Source organism: Pelodiscus sinensis, chromosome 14, assembly GCF_049634645.1.
Source record: "Pelodiscus sinensis isolate JC-2024 chromosome 14, ASM4963464v1, whole genome shotgun sequence".
NCBI lineage: Eukaryota > Metazoa > Chordata > Testudines > Trionychidae > Pelodiscus > Pelodiscus sinensis.
In genome coordinates, this window is record NC_134724.1 from 37,160,042 (window position 1) to 37,175,003 (window position 14,962).

The 14,962-nt window shown below is 44.2% G+C and overlaps 1 protein-coding gene across 12 annotated transcripts in view; it reads right to left on the bottom strand.

Annotated features, from left to right (window-relative positions):
* Positions 1 to 14,962, bottom strand: part of MYO9A (myosin IXA) — a 307,802-nt gene that overhangs the window by 97,954 nt on the left and 194,886 nt on the right. For all 12 annotated transcript variants that reach the window (XM_075897522.1, XM_075897517.1, XM_075897519.1 and 9 more), the window contains one exon: positions 11,981 to 12,115. In XM_075897522.1, coding sequence (XP_075753637.1) covers positions 11,981 to 12,115 — 135 coding nt within the window. The remainder of the gene's footprint in view (positions 1 to 11,980; positions 12,116 to 14,962) is intronic.

The following is a 14,962-nucleotide window of genomic DNA, read 5'->3' on the forward strand; positions in this document are numbered from 1 at the left end:
TGTGCGTCATGCTAGTCAATGCTTTCTCGTCTGGTGAATTACAGAGGGCATAATGCAAACACAACTAACTTAGGAGCTGGCACCTGGTTGGCCAATATCACAGACCCTTAACATTATGGGATGCTTGTGTCAAATATCCTATTGCAGAAATTTTGAGTTGGCCCCCAGTTTCGAGAGTACAATGAAATGGAATCCTCCTAACATCCTTTCACAATTGTGTCATTAAGAACATTTTCTTAATATGATCAACTCCAAAAATGGGAAAAAACAACCTATCATGGAGCTCTTACTCCTGAACAAACGGAGCCAACATCTAGCCTCGCAACTGCTGGCTTTCTTCTGTGTGTTTATGAGCCAGACGAGACACACATACCTAGAGTTCTTGAAAGCACTCCAGACGAGAGTGCCAGCGCCAAAGCAGCCAATACTTTCATTTATGAGATCACTGGCTGTTTCTTGTTTAAGTTTGTGAGTAAGAGACTCATTTCTATACATGACCGTTTAATTTTTATTTTTCACAACCTCTACCCCCAAAATGTACATGTCAATGTACACATGCGTGGGATAAACACACACAACCTATAAACAGGTTAATAAACTAGTTTTTTAACTACACCGTCTGGTAGTGAGTGCTTTCCGATAAACAGCCTTTATGACCATTTCGGTTCCATTCTAGTTATGAACTGACTACCTTCCTTTAAATCACCCACTTTATCACTGGCCACCTCTCTCTTTGGCAAGAAAAACGCTTAGCTCGTGAGAGCAGCTCTGTTTCTCTCATCATTAAATTGGCTTAGAACTGTTCAGCACATCATTCAATGGCAGGCGTTTTCAGCTCCAAAGCTGTGGCCTATTGGCTTGTCTCTAAGAAAAATTAATATGGAGGATCATGGTTTTGCATGCTAAGAAAGGTGGGGAAAATTAAACCCAGAGCAGCACGCTAGTACTTTTTTATTTGGGAGCTGCGGGGTCCCCATTAAGTCTCTCTATGGAAACAAAGTCCTCTGTGGAAAAGCAGGGAATTCCCATGTTAAGGCCCCCTCAAACATCTGCGCTAACGATTCCGCTGACATGAAATCACCCCTGGAACAGAGAAGCACAAAGTGCAAGTCATTAGAATTAGCATAAAAATGTTACAGACACCACTTGATTGGGTTTAATTTTTCCAGTGAAAGTAAATCAGCCAGCAGCATCTCCTGTGTGTGACAAATACCATGTACACACCTAATTAGATAGGTTCTCAAAACAGCTCCTGAATGTTGGCAGCTGGCTGAGATACAAAAGCACTCCACTAGATTTCCTTCACATCAGAGGGGGCTATTTTAGTTGCATTCAAAGGGCAGCAGTTCAGTGCAATTTATAAACAGCTGTTTCAATGACCAGAACTTGACACTATTTAGGAGCCAATCCAAAGCCCACTGAAGTCAGCTGAAAGACTTCCACTGACTACAACAGGGTTTGGCTCGGACCCATAAACAGGACAGATGTGGCTACATAGCTGGCCACGTAAATCAACTCTAACAACGTTGCAAGGGTTTTAAATTAAAGTAAAGGTCATTTTCTAGGAATGACACAGAACGCCACTGAAATGTAGATTGCCTAAGTTTTAACAAAAATAATAGATGAGAATAATAACAGAGTCGCTTCCCCCTCACATGCAATTTGAACTCCTACTATGGGCTGGCAGCCTCTATTCTTAGTTAAAAACATTCCAGCCTGAATGCTCATTAGACTAAAGAGCTGCTTGCAGTGGAATCTCTGAGTTGTTCCAGCCTACAGATAGATGGAAATGCAATTAGACAATATCTTTCTAAGCCTACACAAGTGCTATATTGTACACTGATGTCTGATGCCACTTTCTGTAAGAGTGGAAAATACTGGCTCTTCCAGAATCCATGTCACATCACACCTGTAAGCGAAAATAGTCAGAGAACTTCAGGGATAGCTGTGCTTTTCTGTCTGCAAACTATGTACATCTTTTCAAAGCCAACAAATAGCTGCTGCACAAATTAGCTTATGTGGTGATAGCATAACTGTCTCCTTCCCACCTCAAATAGGACCCACATGTTTTCCACAACTTGGCTGACGTGCACAGGCGGACACCGGCTCTGAAGGCGAAAGCGCAATCGGAATTGCAGCTGGCAAGGGATGTGAAGGGTAACAAGAAAGGTTTCTACAGGCATGTTAGCAATAAGTGGGTGATCAGAGAGGGTGTGGGGCCCTTACTGGATGAGGGAGGTAACCTAGTAACAGATGATGTGGGGAAAGCTAAAGTACTCAATGCTTTCTTTGCCTCTGTCATTATGGACACGGTCAGCTCCCAGACAAAATGCACTAGGCAATGCAGTATGAGAAGGAGGTGGGCAGCCCTTGGTGGGGAAAGAACAAGTTAGGAACTATTTAGAAAAGCTAAACAGACACAATTCCATGGACCCAGGGTACTGAGGGAGTTGGCAAATGTCATTGAGGAGCCTTTGCCCATTATCTTTGAAAACTCGTGCAGATCGGGAAAGATCCCGGATGATTGGAAAAAGGCAAATATAGTGCCCATCTTTAAAAAAAGGAAAGGAGGACAATCCAGGGAACTACAGACCAGTCAGCCTTGCTTCAGTCCCCAGAAAAATCATGGAGAGGATCCTCAAGGAATCCATTTTGAAGCACTTGGAAGAGCGGAAAGTGATCAGGAATAGTCAACATGGATTCACGAAGGGCAAGTCATGCCTGACCAATCTGATTAGCTTCTATGATGAGGTAATTGGCTCTGTGGATATGGGAAAGTCAATGGATGTGACATACTTTGACTGTAGTAAAGCTTTTGATACGGTCTCCCACAATATTCTTGCCAGCCAGTTCAGGGAGTATGGATTGAATAAATGGACGGTAAGATGGATAGAAAGATGGCTAGACCGTCGGGCCCAGCGGATAGTGATCAACGGCTCGATGTCAGGTTGGCAGTAGGTTTCTAGCAGAGTGCCCCAAGGATCTGTTCTTGGACCGTTTTTTTTCAACATCTTTATTAATGACCTGGATGAGGGGATGGATTGCGCCCTCAGCAAGTTTGCAGAAGACACTAAGCTGGGGGGAGAGGTAGATACGCTGGAGGGCGGGGTCCAGAGTGACCTGGACAGATTAGAGGATTGGGCCAAAAGAAATCTGATGAGGTTCAACAAGGACAAGTGTAGAGTCCCGCACTTGGGACGGAAGAATCCCAAGTATTGTTATGGGCTGGGGACCGAATGGCTAAGTAGCAGTTCAGCAGAAAAGGACCTGGGGGTTACAGTGGATGAGAAGCTGGATATGAGTCAACAGTGTGCCCTTGTAGCCAAGAAGGCTAATGGCACATTAGGGTGCATTATGAGAGAATTGCCAGCAGATCCAGAGAAGTGATTATTCCCCTTTATTCAGCTCTGGTGAAGCCACATTTGGAGTATTGTGTACAGTTCTGCCCCCCCCCCCCCCCCCCATAGAAAGGATGTGGACGCAATGGAGAGGGTCCAGAGGAGGGCAACCAAAATGATATGGGGACTGGAGCACATGACCTATGAGGAGAGGCTGAGGGATTTGGGTTTGTTTAGTCTGCAGAAGAGAAGAGTGAAGGGGGATTTGATAGCAGCCTTCAACTTCCTGAAGGGAGGTTCCAAAGAGGATGGAGAGAGGCTGTTCTCAGTAGTGACGGATGGGAGAAAAAGGAGCAATGGTCTCAAGTTGCGGTGGGGGAGGTCTAGGTTGGATATCAGGAAAAACTATTTCACTAGGAGGGTGATGAAGCACTGGAATGGGTTCCCTAGGGAGGGGGTGGAATCTTCATCCCTAGAGGCATTTAAGTCTCGGCTGGGTTGATTTAGTTGGGATTGGTCCTGCCTTGGGTAGGAGGCTGGACTAGATGACCTCCTGAGGTCTCATCCAGCTCTATGATTCTATGAGTGGTCATGTGTCTGATCCTTTGGGATTGGTAGAACTTGCTTGCGTGATGAATCAGTTTTTCAGTAACCCTCATCAAGTTTGCCTGGGGTGTCCGGGTGGAGGCCTAAGGCTGGGTTGCTTTCTGGGAATGGTGTTTTGGCTTCTGGGTATAGAAGCTATTTTGTGTGGGGTTGGTGAATGTGTCAGAATAGCCACCAGCTTTGGGAACTCTCTACCCCATTCTTTATAATTCACCTTAATTGAGTCACCTGCCTATTGGCTCCCTGGAACCTCTACACCCCCAACCCTCATCTCCCCAGGAAAAGCAGGTATGTCCCAGGAGGGAACAATTGCCCCAAACTCCTGGCAATAAAATCTGTGCTGCATATCCCCACATGCATACAATTATCTCTCTCTCACCCCCCACACACTGGGTGGGGCTAACAGGGCGCCCTGTTAAAGTGATCTGACACGTCCCATTACAAGACCCTGTTTTCTGTCGAGCGTAACTCTGCAAACTAACCATTCAGGTTGAAATTTGACAAGACAGCTATCAACCTGTATATGACCAGGCAACTGAAGGCACATGCAAAAAGGATGCAAATTAGGGTTGTACAGACAACCTGAACTGAATTTCCTAACTTTGCAAGCTTAATCATGCGACGTTAAGGTACTTTTGTTTGAGTGCAATGCTCAGACACACACAGTGGGAACACTGTCCTGCATCAGATTTGTCACCGTCAGGCTCCACACTTCTATACATAATTTTCATACACCTCAGACGTGTACAAGAACATAACAACGTGACATAACCCTACAGCACAGCTCTGAACACTGACCTAGCCATTCCTCTAACACTACATATCACACTTCACCAGGGCCATGTGCTGTACACATTAGATAAACTGTACCTCTGGCCACCTCGCCGTACTCTGAATGCAGGTGGTTAAGAAAAAACAGTTTCTTGCCATTTTAACCAGAAAGGACACTCTCTCAATGACTTAACCACCTGCATTCTGCTACAAAGACCTTTTACATCTGCACTTGAAAGGGAATCCTCTGAACTGTCATTCATGTTAAAATTCGACACTCTCCGAGAAGGAATGAACAAACACTCAAACTATCTTACCCATTACCAAGATAACTTCCCCAATTATCACCTCTAATACCATTAGCTCACAAACATCCCACTCTCCCCACCTCTAATATCATCAATTCACAGACACTTACCTTCCTTCCTTCCCCCCCCCCCCCCGCATCCCCTCCTGTTCTGAAATGTGATTTGTCCTTTTCATATGTGTTCATTTTTTTTAATTGTATCCTTTGGTATATATGGTTGTGACTATTTTCTTCCACTATTTGATCTGAGGAAGTGGGTCTGGCCCATGAAAGCTCATCATCTAATAAACCATCTTGTTAGTCTTTAAAGTGCTACATTGTCCTGCATTTTGCTTCAGCTACCATATGCAAGCAGAGTCACACCTTTCCAAGATATTGCACCTGCTTCTAGCCCTGGACAGGGCCAGAAAAATCAAAACTTAAAAAGCAACATCATTATGTGCAGAAGAGTTATTTTAGGTCCAAGTATTTTAGGCCATTTTAAAAGGCTTCTAAACATTTTGTTATAATTTTTCTCTTCCTCTCAGTCCTGCAAAGTTGGGTTCATGATACTCAGACTAAGCTTTCCAAAAAGGACGCACGTATTGCCAATAACTTAAAAAAAAAATCAGTGAAAAAATGACTAAATAGTTCTCTAAACCACACACAAGGTAGTGTGGTATAAAAGTTTCATTGCAGCTCATCTGGGAACCCTAATATAAATCTTAGCTAGTGTCACCACTTGTGAGCTATGCAAATCGTTCACACTGACAACTCTGTTACACCACATCACTTCGTGTTTTCTAAACTCTTTATATCTTAGTTTGCCAAACTGCATACATACGTGCAACTGACAAAGTGGGTCTTTGCCCACGAAAGCTTATGCTCCAATAAATCTGTAAGGTGCAGATTCAGACTAATACGGCTGCCCCTCTGATACTTGCATCCCTTAAAGAGAGTTTACTCATTGCTGCATGTCTCCGAGGCTTTTTCTTCATCCCTCATCCCTTCCATCTGACCCTCTTCTACTTCAGCTGCCCATCCTATCTCTCTCCTCGCCCCCATGACCACTTCAGTATCTTCTCCCTGTAATTAACATCTCTTTCTCTTCTCCCCTCCGCTCCCCAATACCACATCCCTTGGTTTCATTCATTCTGCTTGGGTTCCCTTTGCCGTTTCCTCCGCATCTAAAACAATGACCAGACTGGCTCCAGAGCTGCGTGCGTGCGCTTCCAGGCTCCTGAGGGGACACCCGAGGAAGCATCCACGTGAGCTCAGACTTCTCCAGGACTGCAGCTGCTTTGCTCTCTTCCTCCAAACTACCCTTGTGACAATCGGTTTTTGAGAAGAAATAATATTCAACAGCCCAACTGATGGGGGAGAGAGTGAAGAGAAGGGGCCAATAAACTGCTGCTGAATGCAACCACTACTGAGTTAACAGCCAGTTCTGGGGGGAAAGCCACATCCCACTCAACCACTGGTGCCAGGGACCGGGCCCAGTTCCTGGCCAGACCAAGCCCTGAACAAAACAATCAGTTATACTCCCATCTCTCCACAGTAGCTTCCACAGTAGAGAATAAATCTGGTTATCCTGGGGGTCTCTCCTGGCTCGCACCATCCCAGTATCTGACTGCCTTCCACGTAAAACCATCAGCAACATCCCCAGAGGACTTCACAGAGGTTTCAGTCACATGAATTATGCTTTAAATGAAACCCCAGTCACAGATTCCAAAATAATCCTCTCGTGTTTCTCATACATTTCTTATGGGCAGCTGAATCTAATTAGTTATCAAAGATGAAAAAGACCTCTGAACCCATTATACCATCCCCTCCACAGAGCTGGGCTGTTTTCTATAGCACATTTTCTAGTGCCTTCTCCAGCCTAGTCTTATGGGGCCAAGCAATACAGTTCTTCTTGGGCGATTATTCCACAGCCCAACAGATCTTGCTGGCAATAAATTTTGCCTAATTTTTAGGTTAAATATTGCTTCTTTTTAAGGTTTCATTTTATTTCTTCTAGTTGTATCTTCCTACTCTACCCTAAACAATCCCCCTCTCTCCTTGGTTCACTAAGAACCAAAACCAGTGAGTTAACAATTTAGTTACCTAAAGCAAAAGTGAAATATCAGAAGTGAATTGGTTGTTTCAAAAATCTAGTCAAGTGCTTGTGGCAAATGGTTCTGAATGTCGCCCTTTACATTAAAACTCTCATCCCAAACACGCTGCAGCCAAAGTGAACAGCATCTGATCTGGTAATTCCTGGAGTCACGTTTTTCAATTTGAAATCTTCCTCTTCTAGAGAGTTAGTATCTATATGATTTCGTTTTTTAAAGCGTGCGATGTCTGATGGCACGTTGCCAAATAGCAAATCAATAGCTTCTGCCGTTTGTTATTTCTCGGCACGTCACATGGACTACAGCTGACTCAACCCTTTTTCCAAAAGCACCCCATGCAATTCCCAGGTCCAACTAAAATAGAAACTTGAACTGAATACTTAATGGTTCATTTTTAATGTTTTTTTTTCCTCCTTCATAGTGATAAAAGATAAAAAATGCACATACCTAAAATGCACTGCCAGGCTAGAAAAGCAACTTCACCAGAGAAAAAGGTGAGGGAAGAAATACCTTTCTTCATAATGTAATTTTTCTCGAAGGGTACGTCTAGACTACATCCCTCTTTCGACAGAGAGATATAAATTAGGCACTTTGAAATTGCAAACGAAGCCGGGATTTGAATTTCCCGCACTTCATTTGCATAATCGCGTCGTGGCGCTCTTACAAAAAGCGCTATTTCCAAAGTAAAACCGCAGTCTAGACGCGGTTCTTTCGAAAATGGAAGCCTTTTTTGAAAGAACCGCATCTAGACTGTGGTTTTACTTTCGAAATAGCACTTTTTCAAAAGAGCGCCACGACGCGATTATGCAAATAAAGCGCGGGAAATTCAAATCCCGGCTTCATTTGCAATTTCAAAGTGCCTAATTTACATCCCTCTGTCAAAAGAGGGTTGTAGTCTAGACACACCCGAAGTGCCATGTTTGCAGGGATGAATCATGGAGAAGAAAATTGCAAATGTGTGGCCCTGCAGGTTATTACTGCAGGTAATAACTAGGGTTTCAGTCAATTTGCATCATGCCAGAGAACTGCTTATTACTTTTCTTTATTCTGGGGCAGACACAAAATGTACTCGGCTTTTTGAGTTACCATGTGCTGTGATGCAGACTGTCACAACACTCACGATTTCCTGGTTTCCGTGCTGCTTTTCCAGCTTGCTAGACTTCTCCATCTAGGCTATCAGAATAGTAATATAGACTCTTGGACAAAATCTTAGCATCCTGGCTGATGAGAGAGTTAAGAACGGTCTGACTGGGTCAGACCAAAGGTCCATCCAGCTCTGTGTCCTGTCTGCCCACAGTGGCCAATGCCAGGTGCCCCAGAGGGAGTGAACAGAACATGGAATTATCATGTGACCCCTCCCCTGTCATGCATTTCCAGCCCCTGGCAAACAGAGACTCAGGACATCATCATGCTCAGCCTGACTACCTACCCAATCTTGCTATCAATGTGGCTAGTTCTCTGAAAACATTCACTCAGTGTGCAGCACCAATCAAAAAAGCTAACAGAATGTTAGGAACCAATAGGAAAGGGATAGATTAAAACACACAAAAGATCATAATGCTACTATATAAATTGATCATATGCGCACACCTTGAACAATGCATGCAGTTCTGGCCACCGCAGTTCAAAAAAATATACATTAGTTGCGGGAAAAGGACAGAAATGGACAAAAAACTGTTAGGGGGATGGAACAGCTTCTATATGAGGAGAGGTTAAATGGACTGGGACTATTCAACTTAGCAAAGAGACAACTAAGAGGGGACAGGAAGAAGTCTATAAATCAAGAATGCTGTGGAGAGGGAGAATAAGAAAGCGTTATTTACTCCTTCCCATCGCACAAGAACCCGGTGTTGCTTTAAAGCCAAGCAGGTTTAAAACCAACATAAGGAAGTGTTTCTTCACACAACACAGACTCAGCCTGTGGAACTCACTGCCAGGGAACCTTGTGATGGTCAAAAGAATAAGTGGATTCAAACTAGAATTAGGTAAGTTTATGACAAATACGTCCCCCAGGGCCATGAGCCAAGATGAGCATGCTCAATAAATCGTGGAGCTACAAATCCAGAGAACTGTAGTGGTGGTGGGTACTTGTTCTCTCTCTCAGCCACAACTCCTTCCTGTCGCTGAGGTGAAAGCAGCGTGTGTGTTTTGTTATTGTGCAGCAGAGACTTCAGTGCGATTTTTGTAATCTCTCTTCCCGCCAACAGACCCATAGCAGCTTGCAGGCAAAAAAAAAAACAGGTCAGGCTCGTCAGCAACCGTGTGTTTATATTATAACAAGATTTCATTAATCTCCACTAAATATCTTAGCCCATGGCTACCAAGCATGCTGTAAACTGATTTTGCAAGCTCAGACCCTGTTGATTCACTCAGTCTCCTAAAGAGGGATAAGTACCTGCTGCCCAGAATGAACACTGGTTATTGACTAAAATTCTGCCTTGGCCGGGTACAAAATGAGATGTGAACCGGAGGGCAATACCTGTTTCAAAAACTGCAGAGCCTATTTTCAAACTATAGCTACCTCCCCCACTCCCCCAGCACTCATCTAAGAGCAGATGTACTGAATCAGGGTCCTTTGGAGCCACAGGAAGAATACCTGAAATGAAGGAACAGCTCTGGAAGCTCCTTGGTCACAGGATCCATTGTTAAGTGAATGAATCAGCACAAGAGAGTTTTGATCAGTGTAAAAAAAGAATAAATCGTTTAAACCCACAAGCAGAAGAGTCACACAGTGGTTTTATTACTAGCAGCAGGCGCTCTCTCAGAACTTACAGCTGTCCCAGAGAAAATGGTCATGCTTCATGCGCTGGCACAGTGCTATAGCATAGAGCAGCCATTTCTCCTAGTGTCCAAACACCCTCCGTGCCAGCTCAGTAGCACAATAGCAAGATGCTTATCTGCCCTGGAGAAGACCCATTTGCACAGGACATGGAGTGTCACAGGCTTGGGCACATAGGGAGGAGAGAATTCTGCTCAGACAGGTGAGCACATCCCATGAGTAGCTAATTACTGAAAGAGACCAGCCGATGCAACGTTGGAGACTGCATCCTGCCTGCCTGCTGGTAGGACGAGAACCGCTCTGGCTGAAATAATTGGGGAGATGGGAGGGAAAAGTTTCCTCCCGAATGACATCATAGGCTTCATTTATATCCCAATTCCCGGGCAAAGGCAGGCTGCCAGAAATAAGGTCATTATAGCCCTGATTCCAAGGCTTTTGGCAACACAGCTATAGCAGGATTTATGTGCCTGTGTTTTACAGCCTGGGTAGTATATTTCACTCGTGCTTATCATCTGGTAAAGCATACTTCAAGGCTATCATGAATCATCACAAGCTCAGTCTTCTTCAGTAATTTAGAACAGTTGGTTTAAAAATAAATAAGTAAAGCAAGCAAGCACTCAACTAGAAAGTCTGTGTCCAAGGCAAAAAACTAACAGCAAACCCTCACATTACTTTCAACAATCTCCTGATTGGCCTTCTTCCTGCTGATATTTATTGTAACATTTTTTAATCTGATTCAGTCTTAAAGACTCTCTTGATACACAGCACAATGGAAAGTGTAGTTATGAGGAGAAATACCTGTACTCTCTCAGGAGAGGTTGGTACAAACTGCTGGTAGTAGCAGTCTCTTCAGGCAGAGCAAAAGTTTATATCAAAAAACAGAGTCTCACAGGATGAGATATACTTAATCAATGGTCATACAAGACACTGCCACAAAATACTATACAGCTAAGTTGTGCTGGATTCTCCCTCCCTGCCCCAAGTCGATTTGCTACCACAAAAGCGTTCTGTAAAATCTGTGCTGCATTGCTTTGTGGAACGGAGCCTGCATCCCACTGAAGAAAAAGGTACAGCAAACAGCGATAATATGCCACTGGCAAACAGCACTCTCACACATGGGATTCTAGCTGCTTACTAGAAAACGTCCTTTCTCCTCACAGGAAGCTCTAAAGACCCTAGCAACGGGCCAAACACCCAAGCGTGCCCCATTGCTTGGGATTTCCTTCTTGCGCCAAGCGTTGAAGACAGAACCACACCCATCTATCAGAGTACCCATTGGTGCTCCACAAAGAACCGTCCATACAGAGGTAATTATCACAGCCCAAGTAGGGACGGAAGCAAGGAGTCAACTGCCCAATAAGCCTAATGGTTTTGTGTGGTTTTCTCGTTTGGCCTAATTTTTAAAAGCCTCAATGGACGAGGGCCTAGATATCTTCAAGAACCATTTCCCGCCAGGACCCACCTGGCCAGCTCCGGATAAGGCACGACAAAACTCTGTCGAGTCGGAACATTCTTGGCTGCAGGACCTTGACCCTCAGCAACTGGATAGGCCAGAGCCTTGGCATGCTTTGGACACATGACCAAGCAGCTTGGACAAGCCCCGCTGTAATAAATGTCATGTGACAGCTGCTCAGGCTTTGCCTTAAAGCCAAGAGTAAGTTCACCTTCGCGGGGCACCCGTGCAGATGTGGAGAAAGGAAGCGTGGGAACTTTGAATAAATGTGGCAGCTAGCCAGCATGGCGGTGAGTGCACATGAAGGCAAGAGAGATGCTTCTCGCTTGGGGAGCCGCGGGGTGCACACATGGATGACAAATGCCTAACAGCTGAGGTCCTCATGACTATCTGTGCGTCTTGGTTCGGAGCTGGCCCGAAAGGAAGGTGTTATCGGACAGAAGAGGCCTAACGCAGACTGGCTTTTACAGATCATGACTAGTGAAAACCATATCTTGCATTTTAAATATGAATAAATCCATTACAGCACCAATTTAGATGTAAAAACTTGCCCTGTAATTCAAAAATGCCACGTCAATATAATGTGTCAATGCAAACTGTCATTTGCAACATACAAAGACTATTCAGACCTACCTGCTCTAGTTTGAAGATGTGTTGGTTAAAGTAGTGCTGTAAGCGTTCATTAGCAAAGTTAATGCAGAATTGCTCAAAGCTGTTATTTTCATAATCTTCAAACCCAAAGATATCGAGTACTCCAATGGACAAGGTCTGTAGAACAAAACAAAGTATGCTGCTTAGAAAAACCAGGCTGATGGATGTAGCTCAGGACATGATGGAAAGCATGCAAACAGAATCAAATCTATCGAGTGTCAAGATCTGTAATCACTGCTGTAACTAGTAATATTATTCCACTCTGAGGCCTGTACATAAATCAAGGAGACAACATGTAATTCTACGTCCAGCTTAGCTGGGATTTACTAAAAGGAAATACTCTAGTGCATCTCTCCAAAACAAGGTACATTGAATTCCTTCCAGTTGTGGTACTGCAGCCCATACTGAACTGCCAGCAAAATGTTTGGTCTAAATAATAAATGTGCTCATCTGGCTTTTTCTTACAGCTAAATGAATTATCACCTCTTAGGGGAATCTGAATACACTTCCAACCTACTCCACTGGAGCTAAGACTTAAAAGCTTTTGCCCAATGGAAAAAATGACTCGGCACAAGAAGGCGAAACCAAGTGAATGTGCTTATTTGGACTCCCTGCATTAACTTTGTAAATGGTTACACTCCAGCTGTGAACATTTCAAAGTAAAACACGTTGGAGAGGGTTATGAATAAATAACACACTGCAGTAAGCAATGGAAGGTAAAGGACTTGCATAGGAAATGCCACAGAGCAATGAATATCAAACTTGCCTGACACAGCAGACCACAAAGTCGATACAAGAAAAGAAATTGAACATTTTTGCCATGTGCTTATGATGTGTCCATCTGGGCAACTCTTCCAATGCAACTGTTACCAAATACTTGAAACCTCCCCGGTTTTAGCTGTCTTAAAAACACAGCTGTGGTTTTATGGAGACCTGGGCACCTGTCTCCAGCGCACGTCTGATATGGCAAGAGAACCTAGCACTGGCAGGTCCTGGGGACTTGCATTCTGGAACGACCTATTACAAAGATGGCTGGGAGAAGGAAGCCTATTTAAGCCAGTTATAGGTGCTGGGAGAGGGCCCTGGCCACACCACAATAAGAATGGGTGGGACTGTTTCCAGAATCAGAACCATGCGCCAAGCCTAAGCCTCTGTCAAGGGAAACACACAGCACAGGTCTCAGTTCCTAACCACCTCTCGGTCCAATTGCTCTGATCTGCTCGGAGAAAGTGCGGAAATTCTCCCACCATCACTCCAGCCCCAGAACTGCTAGGAACAGGGGACAGCGGAACTGACGGACCACCAGCGTGGGCTCCCTGCTGCAAGCGGTGGTAAAACGCTCATGCACTACCTGCAATGATTCCATAGCCACGGTGGGAACGCACTGAAGTGACCAGGGTAGATCCATATGTAGAGCCAGTAATGCCGCTGGTCACAGCATGAACGTGGCCTTCAATTCCTGTGAACTAAGTCCATGGTTGTGTAAATAAAACCCTCTCGCAGCATTGCTCATTAAACAAATCACCTGGGATGCCCAGCTCATCTCTCCCATTGCTCTCCTCTGCCATCCCATGCTCCGCCCCTTCTGCCATTCCAGCTTCCCTGCTACCATCCCTCCTGCCCCCAATTACCAAACTGATTACACGCCCCACCTGCTCTGATACTTTCAATCACCTGGCTAAAAGCCTGAAAGTTTTTGTCATTTGGCCAAACACTTGAGTGAAACAATCATTTAACTAAAAAACCAAATTCTGCAGTTTCTGGGCCAAAAAGTAACAGACAATGACTAAGCGCACATACATTCACCCTCCCTAATGAGTTATAAATACGCCTGCCATTGTTCTACTCTGATACGGGAGCCCCTTTGTTCTCTGTTAAGTATATCTATACACTCAGTCCTGAAACACTCCCTACAGCTTAGATAATTTTCTCTCAGAACTATTTTTATTTACTTTTTTACATGTACAGACATCTTAATAAAAGGTATTTAGAATATTTTGTGTAATACATATAACAGCTTAAACAAAAAATTTTGCTTACACTATAGCTATGTAAATCAAACAGAAACATGAGACCAAAGTCAATGTTCCAAATATACCAAACTTTTAATCGCTACTTGTCCTTCTTCCTGCTTAATTAAGGAAAGCTTCTAGGGTGATGCATGCTTTTAGGACTACAGTGTGAAATAATTCATTAGGTTGGACATTAGGAAAAAGTTCCTAGCTGTCCGGGTGGTTAAACACTGGAATAAATTGCCTAGGGCGGTTGTGGAATCTTCATCTCTTGAGATATTTGAGAGCAGGTTAGATAAATGTCTATCAGGGATGGTCTAGACAGTACTGGGTCCTGCCATGAGGCCAGGGGACTGGACTCTATGACCTCTCGAGGTCCCTTCCAGTCCTAGTATTCTATTCTATTCTATTCTATTCTAACGTCTGTAAATAGGTGAGAAGTCTCTTATTGTCATGTAAAGTAACCAAGCACACACACATGTACACATACAGGAGCAAAAAGAACATATCAAAGGAGCACAGGAGCACATTAAAGAACAGCAAACGTGTAACGGAAAGAATTCATGGTCAATTCCCAGTTGTGCTCACTCCTCATGAGCAGCATGTTCAAACTGTTTGGATTAAACTAAAGCACTGCTGGGCGAGAACAATTAACCATTTGTTTAATGGGCCCTTCAAGTCGCCTTCCAAAAATATTTTAATACCAAACAATTAAGCATGAGCACCATTCCGGTGTTTCTAATGCCCGTGAATTTACCCTCCCTGATGTGCTATTAACAACGATGGTTACCTCTCTCATAGCTGTTCAAGATGTCTTGTTCATGTCCATTCCAATAGGTGTGTGTGGGTGCCAGGTGCACGATGGTTGGAAGGTTTTCCCTAATGCAGGGGCTGGAAAGATGTGGCGCGCAGGCCATATACGACCTGCCAAGCCTTTCAATGCAGCCTGAAG